At 55.2% G+C, this 14869-nt stretch overlaps 6 protein-coding genes across 6 annotated transcripts; 2 read left to right on the forward strand and 4 right to left on the reverse strand.

Moving 5' to 3' along the window:
- Positions 1 to 23: 23 nt before the first annotated feature.
- On the reverse strand, positions 24 to 2663 carry SODALDRAFT_376385 (hypothetical protein; the record flags this gene model as incomplete). The annotated part of the gene is made up of 1 exon (XM_028614811.1): positions 24 to 2663. The coding sequence occupies exon 1, from the start codon at positions 2175 to 2177 to the stop codon at positions 24 to 26; it is 2154 nt and encodes a 717-aa protein (XP_028468411.1). The 5' UTR covers positions 2178 to 2663.
- Positions 2664 to 3415: 752 nt separating this feature from the next.
- On the reverse strand, positions 3416 to 6644 carry SODALDRAFT_321921 (hypothetical protein; the record flags this gene model as incomplete). Its single annotated transcript, XM_028609665.1, has 3 exons — positions 3416 to 3937; positions 4026 to 6389; positions 6540 to 6644. 3 exons carry the CDS (start codon positions 6642 to 6644, stop codon positions 3416 to 3418), a joined length of 2991 nt encoding a protein of 996 aa, XP_028468412.1.
- Positions 6645 to 7713: 1069 nt separating this feature from the next.
- On the reverse strand, positions 7714 to 10202 carry SODALDRAFT_330342 (mitochondrial division protein). The gene is made up of 4 exons (XM_028611177.1): positions 9984 to 10202; positions 9233 to 9839; positions 8109 to 9130; positions 7714 to 8041 (listed from the first exon to the last, which is right to left on the reverse strand). Exons 1-4 carry the CDS (start codon positions 10053 to 10055, stop codon positions 7766 to 7768), a joined length of 1977 nt encoding a protein of 658 aa, XP_028468413.1. The 5' UTR covers positions 10056 to 10202; the 3' UTR covers positions 7714 to 7765.
- A 1054-nt stretch (positions 10203 to 11256) lies between these two features.
- Positions 11257 to 12162, forward strand: SODALDRAFT_338333 (chorismate mutase; the record flags this gene model as incomplete). The annotated part of the gene is made up of 2 exons (XM_028612771.1): positions 11257 to 11327; positions 11409 to 12162. The coding sequence occupies 2 exons, from the start codon at positions 11257 to 11259 to the stop codon at positions 12160 to 12162; spliced, it is 825 nt and encodes a 274-aa protein (XP_028468414.1).
- Positions 12163 to 12366: 204 nt separating this feature from the next.
- On the reverse strand, positions 12367 to 13324 carry SODALDRAFT_321924 (hypothetical protein; the record flags this gene model as incomplete). The annotated part of the gene is made up of 2 exons (XM_028609666.1): positions 12367 to 13152; positions 13241 to 13324. 2 exons carry the CDS (start codon positions 13322 to 13324, stop codon positions 12367 to 12369), a joined length of 870 nt encoding a protein of 289 aa, XP_028468415.1.
- Positions 13325 to 13769: 445 nt separating this feature from the next.
- Positions 13770 to 14866, forward strand: SODALDRAFT_100699 (hypothetical protein). Its single transcript, XM_028606446.1, has 2 exons — positions 13770 to 13911; positions 14236 to 14866. Exons 1-2 carry the CDS (start codon positions 13865 to 13867, stop codon positions 14750 to 14752), a joined length of 564 nt encoding a protein of 187 aa, XP_028468416.1. The 5' UTR covers positions 13770 to 13864; the 3' UTR covers positions 14753 to 14866.
- The last annotated feature ends 3 nt before the right edge of the window (positions 14867 to 14869 follow it).

Here is a 14869-nt window from a genome sequence, read left to right on the forward strand (position 1 = left end):
GTAAAAATTAGAGAAATAAAGTCCTATATGAGATCCCACTTGATGATACCGCTCCAGCTCATGCCCACCTTGCCTCGTTTGGAGAGAAACTCCCGCGCCGTCACGCCCCGCGCGTCCCGCCCGTCCATGGTGGTCAGCACGACCACGCTTACGCTCTCGCCAGGGGCGCCCAGATCAATGGCATTCACATCGACCCACCACCAGAACCCGTCCGTCTCCATGGGGATCATGTCCTTCTTACGGCCGTCGCGACCGCCGACGGAGAGGATGAGCAGCGGCGGCTTGCCCCGGCCGTTCTCCTCGGACGTCCAGTGCTCGCACACCTTGGAGAACTGGAACCGCACGCACGCCCCGCTGTACGCCTCGATCTGCTTCTCGGGCGGGCTGACCGAGTGCGTCGAGATGCCCTCCTCGTGGGCGTCGGTGTAGATCGTCGGCGTCTCGCCGTGGACGGGTCCGATGAAGTACTCCTCCCACGTCGGGACGCGGCCGTCGCTGCGGAAGAAATGTCGTTCGTCCTTGGGGTAGTGCGACAGGCCGAAGATGTCGTTCGTCTTCGTGAACTCGCCTGCTTTGAACACGGGCGTGAACTGCTTGGTGACGTGGGAGACGTTCCCGGCGCCCCAGCACGAGTCAAGGAGCTTCCACTCGCCGCCGTCGATGCGAACGGCGTTCCAGGCATGGCCGTCGACCTTCCTGGGCGGCGGACGTTCACCTTTCTTCAGGGAAGTGTAGCCGTAGCCCTTCCCGTGACCGGTTACCACGACGCACTCCAGGCCCGCGCGTTCGGCAATGGCCTTGTACGTGTCGGCATAGCCGGAACATACGGCTGCTCCCTTCCAGATCGTCTCCTCAGGAGTTCGGGACCGGACGCTGTTTCCGAAGAAGGCTGCGCAGTCATAGGCGATGTTGTGGTGGAACCAGGTGAAGATGGCGCGCGCTTTGTCTGTATGTGAAGCGAAGGGCCCACAGAGAACGTGGGCCAAGTACCCGACAGGGTCGTCCCTCGGGAGAGTCTTACGCGGGTGTTGGGAGGCGACAGAGTCTGGGCCGGAAAAGTCGCGGCATATAAGACAGTCATTCGTTGGGGAGACCCCTGCTCCGGGCTGTGGCGAGGTTGTCTCGATCTGTGGGATGGTGGGCCGGGTACTCAGAGGAATCGGGGGAGGAACGTCTTCGTCCTGTTCGTCATCGCGACGGGTGACCGGAATGGGTGGTGGAACGTCAGCCGGGCGCACGTTATTTTCTGGTTCGCGACGGCCGTTTGTGGCGAACTGCGGTGCGATGGTAGGAATTACGGGAGGGGGAAGCCTCCGCGGTGTCTGCGGTTTGACGAGAGCATCTTCCGATACATTGGCTTGCTTGTTACCGGAATCCCCCAGATACTTTGAGAACTTATCGGTAAGACGAGGCGGCAAGGTGGGCCGCCGAGGGGGCTCAATTTGCCTGACGGCAGGTATGCTCTTGGTGGAGTGAAGGGGTTGCACAGGCGGTGGTAAAGTCCTTGACTGTACGACTTTGTGTGGCGTGTGCGACTCGGTGCCGACGTTGGAAGCTGTCGCCGTTGCTTCTTTTGCCTGGGCCTCCCTTTCTCGCTTGGTAGGGGGAAGAGGGGGCAAGGTGGCGGGGTCGAAAGCGGGTGGCAGTTTGCGAGTCGCGCCTTCGACCGAATGCACGCTCGTGGCTGACGATACGGTATGGTTCAAAGACAACGAAGACAGTGTGGAGACTTCGGAAGCATTCGAGCCGCGTCTATTGTCGGGCTGTAGGGACTGGGCTGACGGCCTCCGCTCTGGCAGGGCTGGTGAAGTCTTCTGGGGCGGATTACGTGTGGGCAGCTGCGGAGGTACGGGCGAGGCACGGTCTCCTGGGGGAAGTTGAGTCCTTATCTGCAGTGTCTCTGCTCGGCGAGGAAGCGGCGGCGGGGTCGGCCTTGGTGTTGCATGTGCTTTCGGGCGAGGGGGAATAACCGGGGTCAGACGTTCCGTGGGTACGGGCACGTCGGCAGGCTCTGTCGGACGGGTCTGGCTTCGATTCTGGGGCCTTAGGGGTGCTGAGGGAGGGGGAGGCGGAGCTCTCTTCGGTTTCGGATCGAGGGATTGGAAGTTCTTCTGCTTATTGAGAGCCGCGATTCGCTCGGCTAGCGTGGTGAACTGGGGTTCGTCGACGTCGGCCATGACGGGAAGTGGGCAAGGGGTAGTCGGAAGAGATGGGGATCGATGAGGTTCGATTTCAAAAGAAGTCGATGCAGGGACCTCTTAGGCGAGCCATGAAGCTCCTGGGCGACTGGGCGACTGGGAGAGGGCGTTTCCGAAGGGGTGGGTGCGCGCGGTAAGCTATGGGATTCCGGATAGTATTGCTGAGATCTAAGTTGTAACTCGCTATTGATGGTGGGACGGTGTGACAGAAACGGTATCGCCGGTCCCAAGAATAAAGAAGAGATCCCGATCCGCGTCGTAAGCTGAAAGAGACGAGTAGGTGACTGGCTAGTCAAATGATGGACGAGATTTTACGGGGAGAGGGCCACGGAGATGGAAAGAGGAGCAAAAAGAACAAGGATGGAAGAGACGTCGAATCATTAATAAAAGGAAATGATGGAAATAGAAGTGGCGCAGCCCCCCATAGACCGAAGATACAAAACGATGGTCGAGGATGGGTAAATTGGAAGAGGAGAGGGATGAATGGAAGAAAAGTCCCGAGATGCTGTTCAGGTACGACGAAGCAGTCTGGACAGGGGGGCTTTGATGTGGGGTCAGGTCATGTTCATGTACGTGTAAGTCCCACCGTCATACGCGGCAGTACTTCCTTCTGCCGTACCTCCGCGTACCCCACATCCCTGACGCTACCGGTATTAGGTATCTATACTTTGAATCCTAGCGTCCGGGTACCTAACGCGGGCCGCCTTTCGGTCACTGCATCCGTAACATCTACACTAACATCTCCTATAGCAGGATACCATCCATCTTCGATGTTTGCTCACTTCTTAGGCAGGCCATCTTGAGGCCTATTATTAGGTATGCAATCGCAACGGAGAGCACACTTTCGACACCATGGCCAAATTCGGAAGCCAATTTTCAGGTCCTTATTGGAAAGTAAGAGAGTCATGCTACCCAGTTCCCCGTCCAATCCATCGTTTATACTGCGCCCAAATAAACAGCAGCTCGCCAGAGCCGTCCGTCACCCCTTATCCACTTTCCCCTGGAGCCCACTGAGCACTCCTCTTTGGGCAATGTTGCCAGCCAAACATCGTTCTGTCATGATCATCATCAAGCGTGTCCTTTTTCCGTCAAAAGGGAGCCCAAGCTATGCTATACTAAACAGCGTCCCAATATCCCATCATTTCCATTTCCCCATTTCATCAAGCAGAGGTTTCTTGGCTCTCGTCGCCCAGTCACCCGTACTTACTCCAAAACGACTAGAGCCGACCATCCAGAACCTCCTTCTTGAAGATCCTGACGTCCCAGACATCGTAGAAGCGGAGGTCGCTGACCGTCTCGAGTTTCGCCCGAGCCGCATCCTTTGCGTCCTCGTCCTCGTCCTCGCTCTCGCTAGCACTGTCCCAGCTGTTGTTGAGCGGTAAAGGCGGGTACGCCGAGTTGTCGCTCCCAAACCACCCAGATGTTCCGGTACTGGATTTGGCCTTATCCTTGTGCTTCTTCTTATCCTTTCCTTTCCCTTTTTGCTTTGCCCCGTCGCCCTCTTCCTTATCCCCTGCCTCGGACTTGTTATCCTGCTCCGAGCCACGGATGATGTGCTCGACGCGATCGTCATCAATGCAGACCCATTCTAGCCTGAGCTCTGGGTGGTGCGACAGCATGTCGATCAAGAACCGGTGCGTCTCGCGCACGACCCACGGGCACGTATCATCGCTTCGGAAGCGTACCACGTGCAGCGCGTAGAGGTTGACCAGCCCTGGAAGTTGCTGCATGAAGACGTGCTGCGAGCCAGAGTTGGTCAGCACACAGCTACTTCGAAGGAAAGGCAGAAAAAAAAAGGGGGGGGCGGAAAGGCACCACTCTACTTACCATGGCTCGAACACCCATCGACACCGCCAGCTCTTTCAGCTCCCTACCACGGTTGCAAATCAACATCATCGTCTTCTCGTCCGCATCCCAGTCGGCATTCAGGTCGTTCTTGATGAGCAGCCTCTTCAGCGTCGGCATGTGCTTTTTGAGCACCAGCCTGCGGATGTGGTCTATCGTCGCCGCAGACTTGGGCGCGAAACTGGCTGGCTTGTGAACTACCACCATCTCGAGCATGAACAAGTCGGTCACGTCCTTGAGCTGAGCTACGCACGTCAGGAACGCCATGGACACGTTGTCGGTGAAGATGCGCCGCAGTGGCAGCGGTGACAGTTTGTTCTCCCGCGACAGCATGCTCCATATCGGTGCTTGATTGCCCACGTTGAGGAGCGTCAGACTCTCGAGCATGTGGACGTCCACCGAGGCCTTCAAGACAGACGCCTTGACTGGAATCAGGTCAACGCCGAAATAACGGAGCTGAAGTCCTCTCGTTGTACGGATATAGTCGCCCATTTGAGCCTCCCTGCCGTCCCTGGTAGCGCTGGCATTGGCCGAATTTTCCGTGTCGCGAATCTCCGCCTCCGCAGATCGGAGTTGCTCCTGTAAGACCTCGGCATCCTTCTGGTAGCCTCGCAACCTCGTCTCAACGACCGAGATACGGGCTTCATCTCGACATTCGTCGGTGGACGCCAATTCACGGAGCTGGGCGTGTAAATCGGCAATGAGGTCATCGAGTATCTTCAGCTGGGCCACCACGCCCTTGGAGGTAGTGTTGAGCCGCTCCAATGTCGCGGTTACGTCTGACGATGGCCTCCCAGAAATTATGGGTGCAGTGACGGCAGTCGTGGTCGACGGAGCAGATGATACGCCGACTTTCCGAGAATCTGCCGCTTTAGCATCGGCAGCCTCCTCCGTTTCGTCGGATGCGAGTGGCTCTTCCACGTCGATGTCATCGGGAGATGGTGATGTCTGCTTCCGTACCGCCGACAAAGAGCTTGCCGACGACCCGGTCGCGTCGGAGCTAGACTTTGACTTTGCACTTTCCTTCGTGGCCTTGTCGTCCCCAGCTCGCCCGGGCTTGGCATCTTCGGATTCCAGATACTTTTTGGCAGCATTCTCGATCAACTCCAAGATAGCTCGCTTCGATTCGTCCGGCTCCTCGAAGCCCTCTTGTGTTTCCGTCATCAGCTTAGCGGAAACTTCTCGAAGCCTATCCATGAAGGCCTGTGCTGGAGTGGGGGTTTCTTTAGATGTAGATGATGGGCCGACGTCGTTCACAGCCTCGTTTCCTTTGGATTTTTGCGTACTACTCTTCTCGACTGGACGATGTTCAACGTCGAAAATCCGAGCCAGGACAGTCTCCTGCACTTTCCGCTCTTCCTGCGCCCGGAAGGCCTTCACGGGAGCTGCGGCATCGTCCCAGTTTGAGCCGGAAGCGGGCATGGGGACAAGCTGAAACTCGTCTTCAAGATCCGCATCGTCATGATCAAGGTCTGGCGTCGGTTTGCGGGATCGTTGTGCTAGGGCAACGGAGAAGGAGAGTTCCAATTCCTGGAGGCTCAGGGCAGAATTCTTGACACAGCCCTGCACTTCGGGGATGCAATCAAGGTCGTCGATGTCCAATATGGAAATGGTCTTGAGCTTCTTGAAGCCGGAAAGAGTGGGAGGGGTTTTGGCGACGGATGTTTTGCGCCTGTTCTTGGGAAGCGTCTTGGAGGATGCGGCGGCGGCGTTCACGGGTGGTGTAAATGACAGCATACCAACATTGGGGTCGAATGTGCTGGTCGTTATAGGAGGAAGAGTGCTCAGAGGTTGGGGCGTGGGCCCGGATGCGGGCAGAAGGGACGGGACGCCGTGCAAGTTGTTACTCGTGTGAAGCGAAGAAGAACCGGGGCCGTACGGCAAGGGAGGAGGCGATTCGGAGAGTGACCGGCCGGCCTGCAAGCGGATGTGCAGATGCTTGAGCGAAGATATGGCATGGAGGGCTTTGTAAACGGGGAGGCTGAGCTCGACGCGAATATTCCATCCGAATATCTCGAGGGATTTCGCCTTGCGGAGGGTGAGCAGCAGGAGGGTGTTCATGAACTTTCCGCAGCTGAAGCCGTAGCGATAGGCGTCGTATGCCTTTTCGCCCTTGGTGCCTGCGCTGGTGGTGTCAAGGGTGATACCTCGAAGGTGTTGGGCGTAATCATAGTCACTGGCGACGAATGTCTCCAGGCCGCTAGCCAGACTGTCGATGGGGGAGTCGAAGTCCGGATCATCATCGTCGGGGAAGATAATATGGAAGTAGCGATAGATTTGGGCGGCGGCTAGGTCGCGAAAATGACGAGAGACGAGCGCGAGGCATATCAGGGAACCTGGACTGCACTAAAGAAGAGTAGTTAGGAAGAGCGAAAAAGACAAGTTAGCCGAGGACTATTCGTGTAACATGCACCGCCGGGGGGCCTGGGGGAAGAAGGGGGTGGGGGGGGCGTTAGGAATTTCAAGCAGCAAAGGCAAGAAACCAACTCGGCTTACATGACTGAATATTTGATGCTGTGTCTCCGAGGGAAGATCGAGGAAGTTCAACGCTCTTCGTGGCGGCGCCTCGGATGCTTTGTCTTTAGTTGCTGCGGAAGCCATGGATGCTCGTGCCCATGCAGCCGGAGAAGGAGAAGGGCGAGTCTCTGGCTAGGTGGGAGGGCTCAATGGAAGACAAGTCGAGGCCTTTTCGTCTTCTTGGTTGGGACCTCGGTTGGCCCGTCGACTACCTGAAGAAGCGCGGAACTGACACCAGCATAGGAGAAAATGTTAAGTTTCTGGAATAGCAACAAGAGGGCAAAGGATGAATTCGTCTCGACTCGGTAGGTAGATAGGTAATAAAGTAATGGAGAAATGAATAGGAAAGAGAGCAATGTCAAGTCGAAGACCACTGCCACTGATTTGCGAGATATTGATTACTCCGCAAGTTGGGATCCCTCTCGTTCACCCTCCTGACGGCTACACAAAAGGGGCATCTAGGTAAGCCGTCGATAGGCAGCAGTAAGAAGTGGAATAAAGACAAGTCTGGACGACGGGAAGCGATCACGGCGGCAAAGCAGAGAGCATACGTAAAAGATCGCTGGTTGGCTGCACGGGCAGAGCGGCGCCTGCATGAGGACGACTGCGCCAGGCGATGCGGGAGAAAATACCTGGAGGCATGGAGAGCAGGAGAAGGATCCCAGGTGACGGAAGAGGGGTGGTGGGGGAGGTACCTTAGCTAAGGTACCTTTACGGATACCAAGTAAAGTACCTTAGGTACAAGTACATGTAACAGACGACTTTCGGCTTTTGGCGACCGCCGTATCAATGGTGTTTTGTCAGCATGGTCGCGTTGCTCAGGCTCAGGTACGGGGTATAAAGTATACGAAGTACCGTGTAAGCGGCTAGATGTATCCGTACCTAGGTACTTTTCTTGCAATGGCATTGGGGCTTTACTTTCTGTACTGGCCTTGCCAGGCATGGATTAAGGTTAAGGCACCTTATTACCTATCCCCTTGATTGGGGTCCTGCAAAGATCTTCATACACCGACTGTGACAGGAGTAGGGCGACACCGGACCGGAGAGGAGCAAGAGAGGTACCTTACCTAGGTACCTAGGTAAGGTACCTAGATGGGTGTAGGCAAGGGAATGGAATAACTAGGTAAGGTAGAATCATAATCGAACACCACTTCCCCTTCCCACCATCATCATCATATTTATACAACAACAGCACTTCCCAATCTTTAACATGTCCATACTCCTACAATGCCGTCCTGCCGGCCCTCTACCATATACCCGTCCCGTACCCTCACCTTCTCTACAATGGCCGCCAGCTTGCCTTCCTCTGCGTTCACGATTCCGGCGCCGCAGTCCCACTGCCGTCCCTCTACCTTATCGTACACCTTGACCACGTCCTCTCCCGCCGCACACACAATACGCCGCGTGTCGAACATCATGCTCGTGACGCCATGGTCGTAGGCGTAGGCGTCCGAGATGGACCCTGTGCGGAGATCCCACATCTGGCGACTTTGTTAGCTTCTATTTTCTTCATAGGAGGGGGCAAAAGGAGGAAAAATCAAAACGTACCCTGACGCTCCGGTCCGCGCTGCCCGTAACAAGGTGGACGTCGTCAAACTGCAAGCAGGTCACCGGCCCAGTGTGTCCAACCAGACTCCTGTGCACTTGACCACTCCGGAGATCCCACAGCCGCACCATGCCATCGGCGGTACCGCAGGCGAGCGCCGATTCGAACACCTGGACCGCCCCCACAAAGTCGGCGGTTCTGTCGAGTGCCCGGTTCGTTTGCCTCCATGAGCTCTCGCTGCCCAAACTAGCCGACGCCTGCGCTGCCGCCCACATCACGTCCAGCGTCTGGACGCAGCGGCCCTTCTCGAGATCCCAGTGCCGGAGGGTCTTGTCGGACGAGCCCGACACCATGATATCGCCCCGGAAGTGGAGCGCCGTGATCTCGTCCACGTGGGCGCGCAGGGTGATGAGCTCGCAGTCTGCCATGCTTCCCTCGGGAGGCTCCACAGGCTGGTCGTCTGGGTTCTCGAATGCGATGCCATCGTCGTCTTCATCTCCTCCCCTCCCGAACTGGCCGCCGTGCGGATCGTAGTGTGCCCGACTGAGGTCCCAAAGCCGGATGGTCGCGTCTCTTGAACCTGTCGCCAGGATGTTGTCCTCCACCTGCAGCGCTCTGACCGATGCCGCATGCCCCTCGAGAAGCCCCATGCATCGTCCTGCGTTCAAATCCCACACTCTGACAGTATCATCCATAGCTGCAGTGACCATCATCCCAAAGGGTGCGTCGAAATCCAACGCGGTGATAGTGTCCCGGTGCGCCCGAATCTCTCTAATAGAGCTACCAGGCTCGAAGTGCTCATGAAGGATGGGCATAGATTTGCGTCGGATCACTCTTGCTTTTCTCGTCTTCGGAGGGGGGGTCGAGACGGCAGGGATCTTCTCGTAGATAGACTGCGACATGAAGCCGTCATCGTGGCCGATGGCTAAGTCTTCTTCTTCCTTGGTGGGGGTCTGCGCAGCTAGAGTCTCGGCCTCGTCGACTAGATGCTGCGCCTCCTCCAGTCGACCTTCGACGTCGACGACTGTCGTTCAAGGGCAGAGGTTAGTTAACATGGTATTGAAGGCTGGCAGGGAAGAGCAATGATGATGCGGTGCAGATAAAACCAATGAGAATTTTTCCTTACTGTCGTGTTCCAACATGGTCTCGTCCTGTTCAAGTGCCGCCAGTCGATCTAGGATAAGCCTCCTCATGCCGGCCAGGTTGGCGATCTTGTTGTCGATATCCCGTATTTCGCTGCTGGCCATGTTCTTCCGTATGCTCAGCAGCTCCAGCTCGTGCATCATGTCGGATTTTTCCTTCTTGAGCTTGTGCAGAGAGTGTGGGCCGGGGGGTTCCTGATTCCCATCGTCGATAAGCTTCCTCCCCCTAGATGTACGGCGTCTGTGTTTCCTCCCATCTTCGGTGAAGTCCGGAAAGCTGGCCTGGAAGCCTTGGAAGAGCGAATAGGACGACTGGTCCTCCGGGATATTCACCAAGAGCTCGTCGGGGAGACAGGACAGGGCGCGATGCTGGATCTCGTTGGCGGACAGCTTCGACCGGACCATGTCGGTGGGAGTTGTTTTGGCCATGGATAGCACGTTTCGGCGGACGGATGGTCGTTTGAACTGCTTGTGCACCTCTATCATAGCGGCATTGTATTGTGATGGATGCTTGGCTTGCTCGGAAAGCGGGCCCATCAAATGACTGGCCGTTGTGGTAACTTTCCGACCGAAAGCCTCTATGTTCCGGGTCTAATGCGGCCACATAGACGGTTAGCATCTGACAGACCGGTATCATTCGTGACGGTATGCAGTTAGTAGCGCAGAGAATGGATGCACGAAAGTAATATATAGTCCCCGGTGCAGAATGAATGAAGGGAGGACGGAATAACTCACAGATACGATAGACTGTTCGTCGTCCAGGGATGGATCGTCGTAAAAGTCATACTGCTGGTCTGAGTCGGCCATGCGTAATGTGATATACGAGCACTCTACTACCTTGACCGAGCGGTTTCAGGTAGATTGGTGCTCGATATGGGCGAGGGGCGAGGGTCGCGTTGCGCTATATTATGTGCAAAGAATTCAAACACTTTGCTCTCTTGTGTTGATGTCTGGATTTTGCCTCGCCCTGACGACAGACAAGATCCACCAGCAAATGCAATGCACGCGTGCCTTGGTCCCCGGTCCGTGGATCGGTAAAACCGCCCCGCTTTGGAGCTCGGGCCACCTAGACGCAACTGACCCCGCTTCAAGGCGGTCCTGCTCCCATGTCTCGCTCTCCAGCTGCAAGCGGATGCAAGTCCTTCGAGTCGTGACGGGGCATTGACTTGGCACAACAAGTACAGTTGTCGTGCACAAGAATCGAATCATTTTAGGCAATATATAGTACGTAATGCTTCGATCCTTTTGCCTACTCATATGTACCTACATTATGCCCGTATATACTTCGAACGTTGGCTTGAGCAGGATACAGAAAGCTACATGCCCACGCCGTAACCGTCACGAAACAGGAGACTTGTAAAGGGGTAAAAAAAGCCAGCCAGAGAAGCGATATATGACAAAAAGAAGAAAGAAAGAAAGAATAAATAACAAAAAATGAAGAAGAAAGTAGAAAATACACTAGAAAGAGAAGAAGAGCAAGGATTAAGATGCGTAAGCACTTTTCCGTCCATGCCGTCTCCAATCCGGTACACTCAAGATCAACGCCTTGAACTCCGTATGGTCTGAACATTTGTCTTCACCCTGTCCTCGGCCCTTCATACGAAGTCCTTTTCGCGCCGATATTTGCTGGGGTCGTCCGACTGAACCTTTTCACAGCGCGGATGACAGGCCAAAGCCCGACAGGACGCTTGATGACACCCGGCACCAGATGTCACGATTTGTCCCGTACCGTCTTGATCATCCGGTCAATGTCTTGGCCCCCGTTTGCAGCTGGTGCCATACCCTCCATCGGAACGCAATCGGAGTCATCACCATTTTAAAAGCTTAAAACATCGGACTGCAAGGGTCCACGACAGAATATTACGAGCTTCCAACACGCCCCCAACGTCTTTGCAAAGTGTTCTCGTCTTACCTCCCCGCCCTAACCGGGCTAATTGTCCTTTTTTCTTTCTTTCTGCCGTTCATTGGAAGTTTCGGTTCAGAGCTATCCTTCTCACCAGCATCCATGATGGACTCCCTGGTCGACCTCAACGACGTCTCCAAGGCGTTGGATCTCTCTCGGATCCGTTACCAGCTGATGTGAGTCGGTTCAGAAAACGTTAGAAAACGTTACTCCAGAGGCTGGAGGGCTGACACTAATGGTTTATCACTGAGACCCAGCCGCCTCGAGGACACCATCACCTTCCACCTGATCGAGCGGGCGCAGTTCGCGCTGAACAAGAACATCTACATTCCCGGGGCCCTCGCCATCCCCGCCAGCAACCTGAGCTTGCTGAATTGGTACCTCCGCGAGCAGGAGAAACTGCAGTCGCTGATCCGCCGCTACGAGTCGCCCGACGAATACCCCTTCTTCCCCGACGCCGTTCAGAAGCCCATCCTACGCCCGCTGAACTACCCGCCCATCCTACACCCCAACGACGTGGTAGTCAACGACAAGATCCGCCGCTTCTACGTCGATATTTTCCTGCCCGCCGTGTGCCCGGACTTCGGCGGCCGGGGCGACAGGGGGGAGAGCCAGGAAAATTACGGATCGTCGGCCACCTGCGATATCGCCTGCCTGCAGGCGCTGTCGCGGCGCATCCACTTCGGCAAGTTCGTTGCCGAGTCCAAGTTCCGCTCCGACCGGCCGCGCTTCGAGCGCCTCATCCGCGCCGCCGACCGCGAGGGCCTGGCCGAGGCTATCACCAACTCGGCCGTGGAAGAGAAGGTTCTGGCGCGGCTGCGGCTGAAGGTTATGACTTACGGGACCGACCCGTCTCTTGGAGCGGACGGTACCCCGGAGGGTCAGCCCAAGATTGATGCGGATGCCGTGGTTGCCATGTACAAGGATTTTGTGATACCCTTGACGAAGGAGGTGGAGGTGGAGTACCTCATGCAAAGACTCGAACCGGCCAATCCCTCAAGTGATCAGTAGAGATTTGAAATTTCCCAGCGAGATGTGAAGAAGGTAAAGAACAAAGACGAAAATGATGAAGAATAAATGAATGAAAGAAGAAGAATAAGAAGAAGAGGAAGAAGAAGAGGAAGAGGAAGAAGAGAGAAAAAACATGCATACGTGAGAGTATTCGATTGCCGCCTTTTTGATTCTCCTTTCTTTTTGTTTTGGTTTCCGGTCTATTCATTGCGGCTTAAGGTACTGTTCTACGGCTTCGACGGCCCCCTTCCACTTGGCCGCCTCAATGAGGATCAGGTATCCCTGCGACTTGATACCCATCTCTTGGAAAGCGCGCTTGCTTTCGGCGGACCCATTGTTCTCGTTCGAATACGTGTAAGCGCCGTGAGCGACAGCGTGCTTGGCCAACACCTCGTCTTCGGGGTGAAAATGCCACACAGCGGCCGCGTCAGGCTTCTGCTTCTTCCCTCTCCTCTCTTCCGTCCGCAACTCCGCCTCGGGCTCAACTTCGCGGTATATCTTCGACAGAACCAGGTAGTGGCTGAACTCGTAAGGCTCCTTGTCCTCAACGGCAGCCTCGATTTCGTCGATGAGCATCCGGAACATGGGCGGTGAAATCTCGGTGGGCATGTTGATCAGGCGCTCGGAGAGAACAAGGCCAACCTGCGCACTTCCATTGGATCCATCGAGTAGCGGAGGAATGACGGGCGCCAATGCGTCATTGGTACCGGCTTTTCCGGCGAGGTATCGGCTTAGGGTGGCAATGGCCGGTTTTTGGCTGTGCTCCCGCAAGTTGAGAGCGGTGAGGAAAGCGTAGGCGTCGGTCTCCTTTCCGTCAACTTTGACGGTAGAGCCAATGGTGTTTTGGGAGAGGATGAGGTCGGCCAGGCTCGAGATGTCAAAGTGGGTTGCGTCGACGTCGAAGAGCTGGCGGAGGAGCGACTTGACGCCGTGGAAGTCGATTTCGGCGTCAAAGTTGAACCACTCAAAATCAACATTGACCATGTCGAACTTTAAAGGCGCACGGCGCGTGCGATGTCAGTGGTTGTGCTCGTGACAAAAAGGCAATGTGGCCTAGACCAGGACGAGGGGGCCTTACGTCTTCGTCATCGGAGCTGTCCTCGTCCATCCTGTCGCCCCCATAATGGGCGGCTGCCTCCTCTCTTTCTCTCTTCTTGCCCATTTTCACAGTGGCCTGGATATGATGTGCCCAATAGTCGAATAGATACCAGGAGAAGCTCTGGTAGGTAGTACAGATGGCGTTCCGTTGGATTCGAACTTCGGGCTTCAGTTTTTCTCTCCCATGCCCTGACCTCGCGTACTTTTTTTGTCCGAATGGTTGCTACGGAGAACCTGGCTGGTGGAATTTTCAGTGGGTCAGAATACCCCGCACTAATCCTCTTTAAGACACCTCCTTGTGTCATAATGGCCTCCACCAGGCCTCCACCATTACACTTAGTATTACTAATCATCCCTCTGGCTCCAAACGGTAGACGCCCTCAACATCGTCCGTCTTGTTATCACACACAGTAAACCCTCCAGCCATGAATCGTGCAGACGACGAATCTCGCCACATCTGGAAGAATCGCCGAGCCTTGCGCCGGGGGGGGGGAACAGAATGAAACTTTATCTCATTAGTAGCGGGGATGAGTTTCAATATGTATCACCTTTTTCTTCTCCCGGGAACTTGGAGAATATGATCCTACTGATCTGAACCAGTGAGATGGGGTGGCCCCGTTCTGATGTCAAGGCTTATTTACTGGTGACCAGGTGAGCGCAGCATTTCAAGCAGGGTCTAGATTCTTCCGTCTCCCATCAAAACCATTCCATTGGAACTTGACACTCTCACGGATCAAAGAAGAAGAACGCAAGTGAAACATCAAGCTCACTGACCACGCCACAGCACAAAGCAGAACCCCTTCGAATTCCTTAGCAGGCATAGGCTCGCCCTGGATTGTCCGTCGAGACTACCAGACAAATCAGACGAATGAACAAGAAGATTGTGCCATTGATAAAGACCTAGTCGTCTAGGGACTTCATCTTGCATCCATTTGTTTCATGCCTTTACCGCTAGCCATGTCGCTTACAAAATAGAGGCTCGCCCCCCGTCCAGACCCATCAGCAGTCCACCAAGCAAGTCACCGGGCAATGCAAATGCAACCCATCTATGCAAAAGAAAAACAAGAAAAAAAACATGTGCAGCACCACCATCGCGGAGATTGAGATGGCCTGCGGGCATTCCATTCGGCCCATCACCAGTGTTGGTGACCAACAACCGAGACACGACGGTCGAGAACAACCTCGGGCCACCAAAATCGTCGTGAACGACACTTGTGCCAACTGTGACCGGGAGGTTCATCTTCATAAGAGCAGGCTGCTATACGACGCCCAGCATGCCGAACTTCTGAGGTGCTACGTCGAGGCAAAGAGAACTAGCAACGATGAGGAGATGGCTCGTCTGGAGCAGGGCATGCAGACACTCTATCGGGAAACCCGGAAAAAGATCGGTGCCATCAGCAAGATTCCGTCGGGCACTGGCGTTTTCTGGCCTTCTATGGACCAGGGCGAGGTGTTCCCAGAAGACACGGCTCACTGCAATATGCGCATATAGGGACAAACCTTTCGACACCGCTCAGTAGAATAGAATTCGGTACCCAGGTATTTCATGCCGACTTCATAAAGAAGAAGAAGAAAAAACAACCCCCTCTAATTCCCCCCTGAAGTTCTG

This window comes from Sodiomyces alkalinus (genome assembly GCF_003711515.1).
Source record: "Sodiomyces alkalinus F11 unplaced genomic scaffold SODALscaffold_2, whole genome shotgun sequence".
Classification (NCBI taxonomy): Eukaryota; Fungi; Ascomycota; class Sordariomycetes; order Glomerellales; family Plectosphaerellaceae; genus Sodiomyces; species Sodiomyces alkalinus.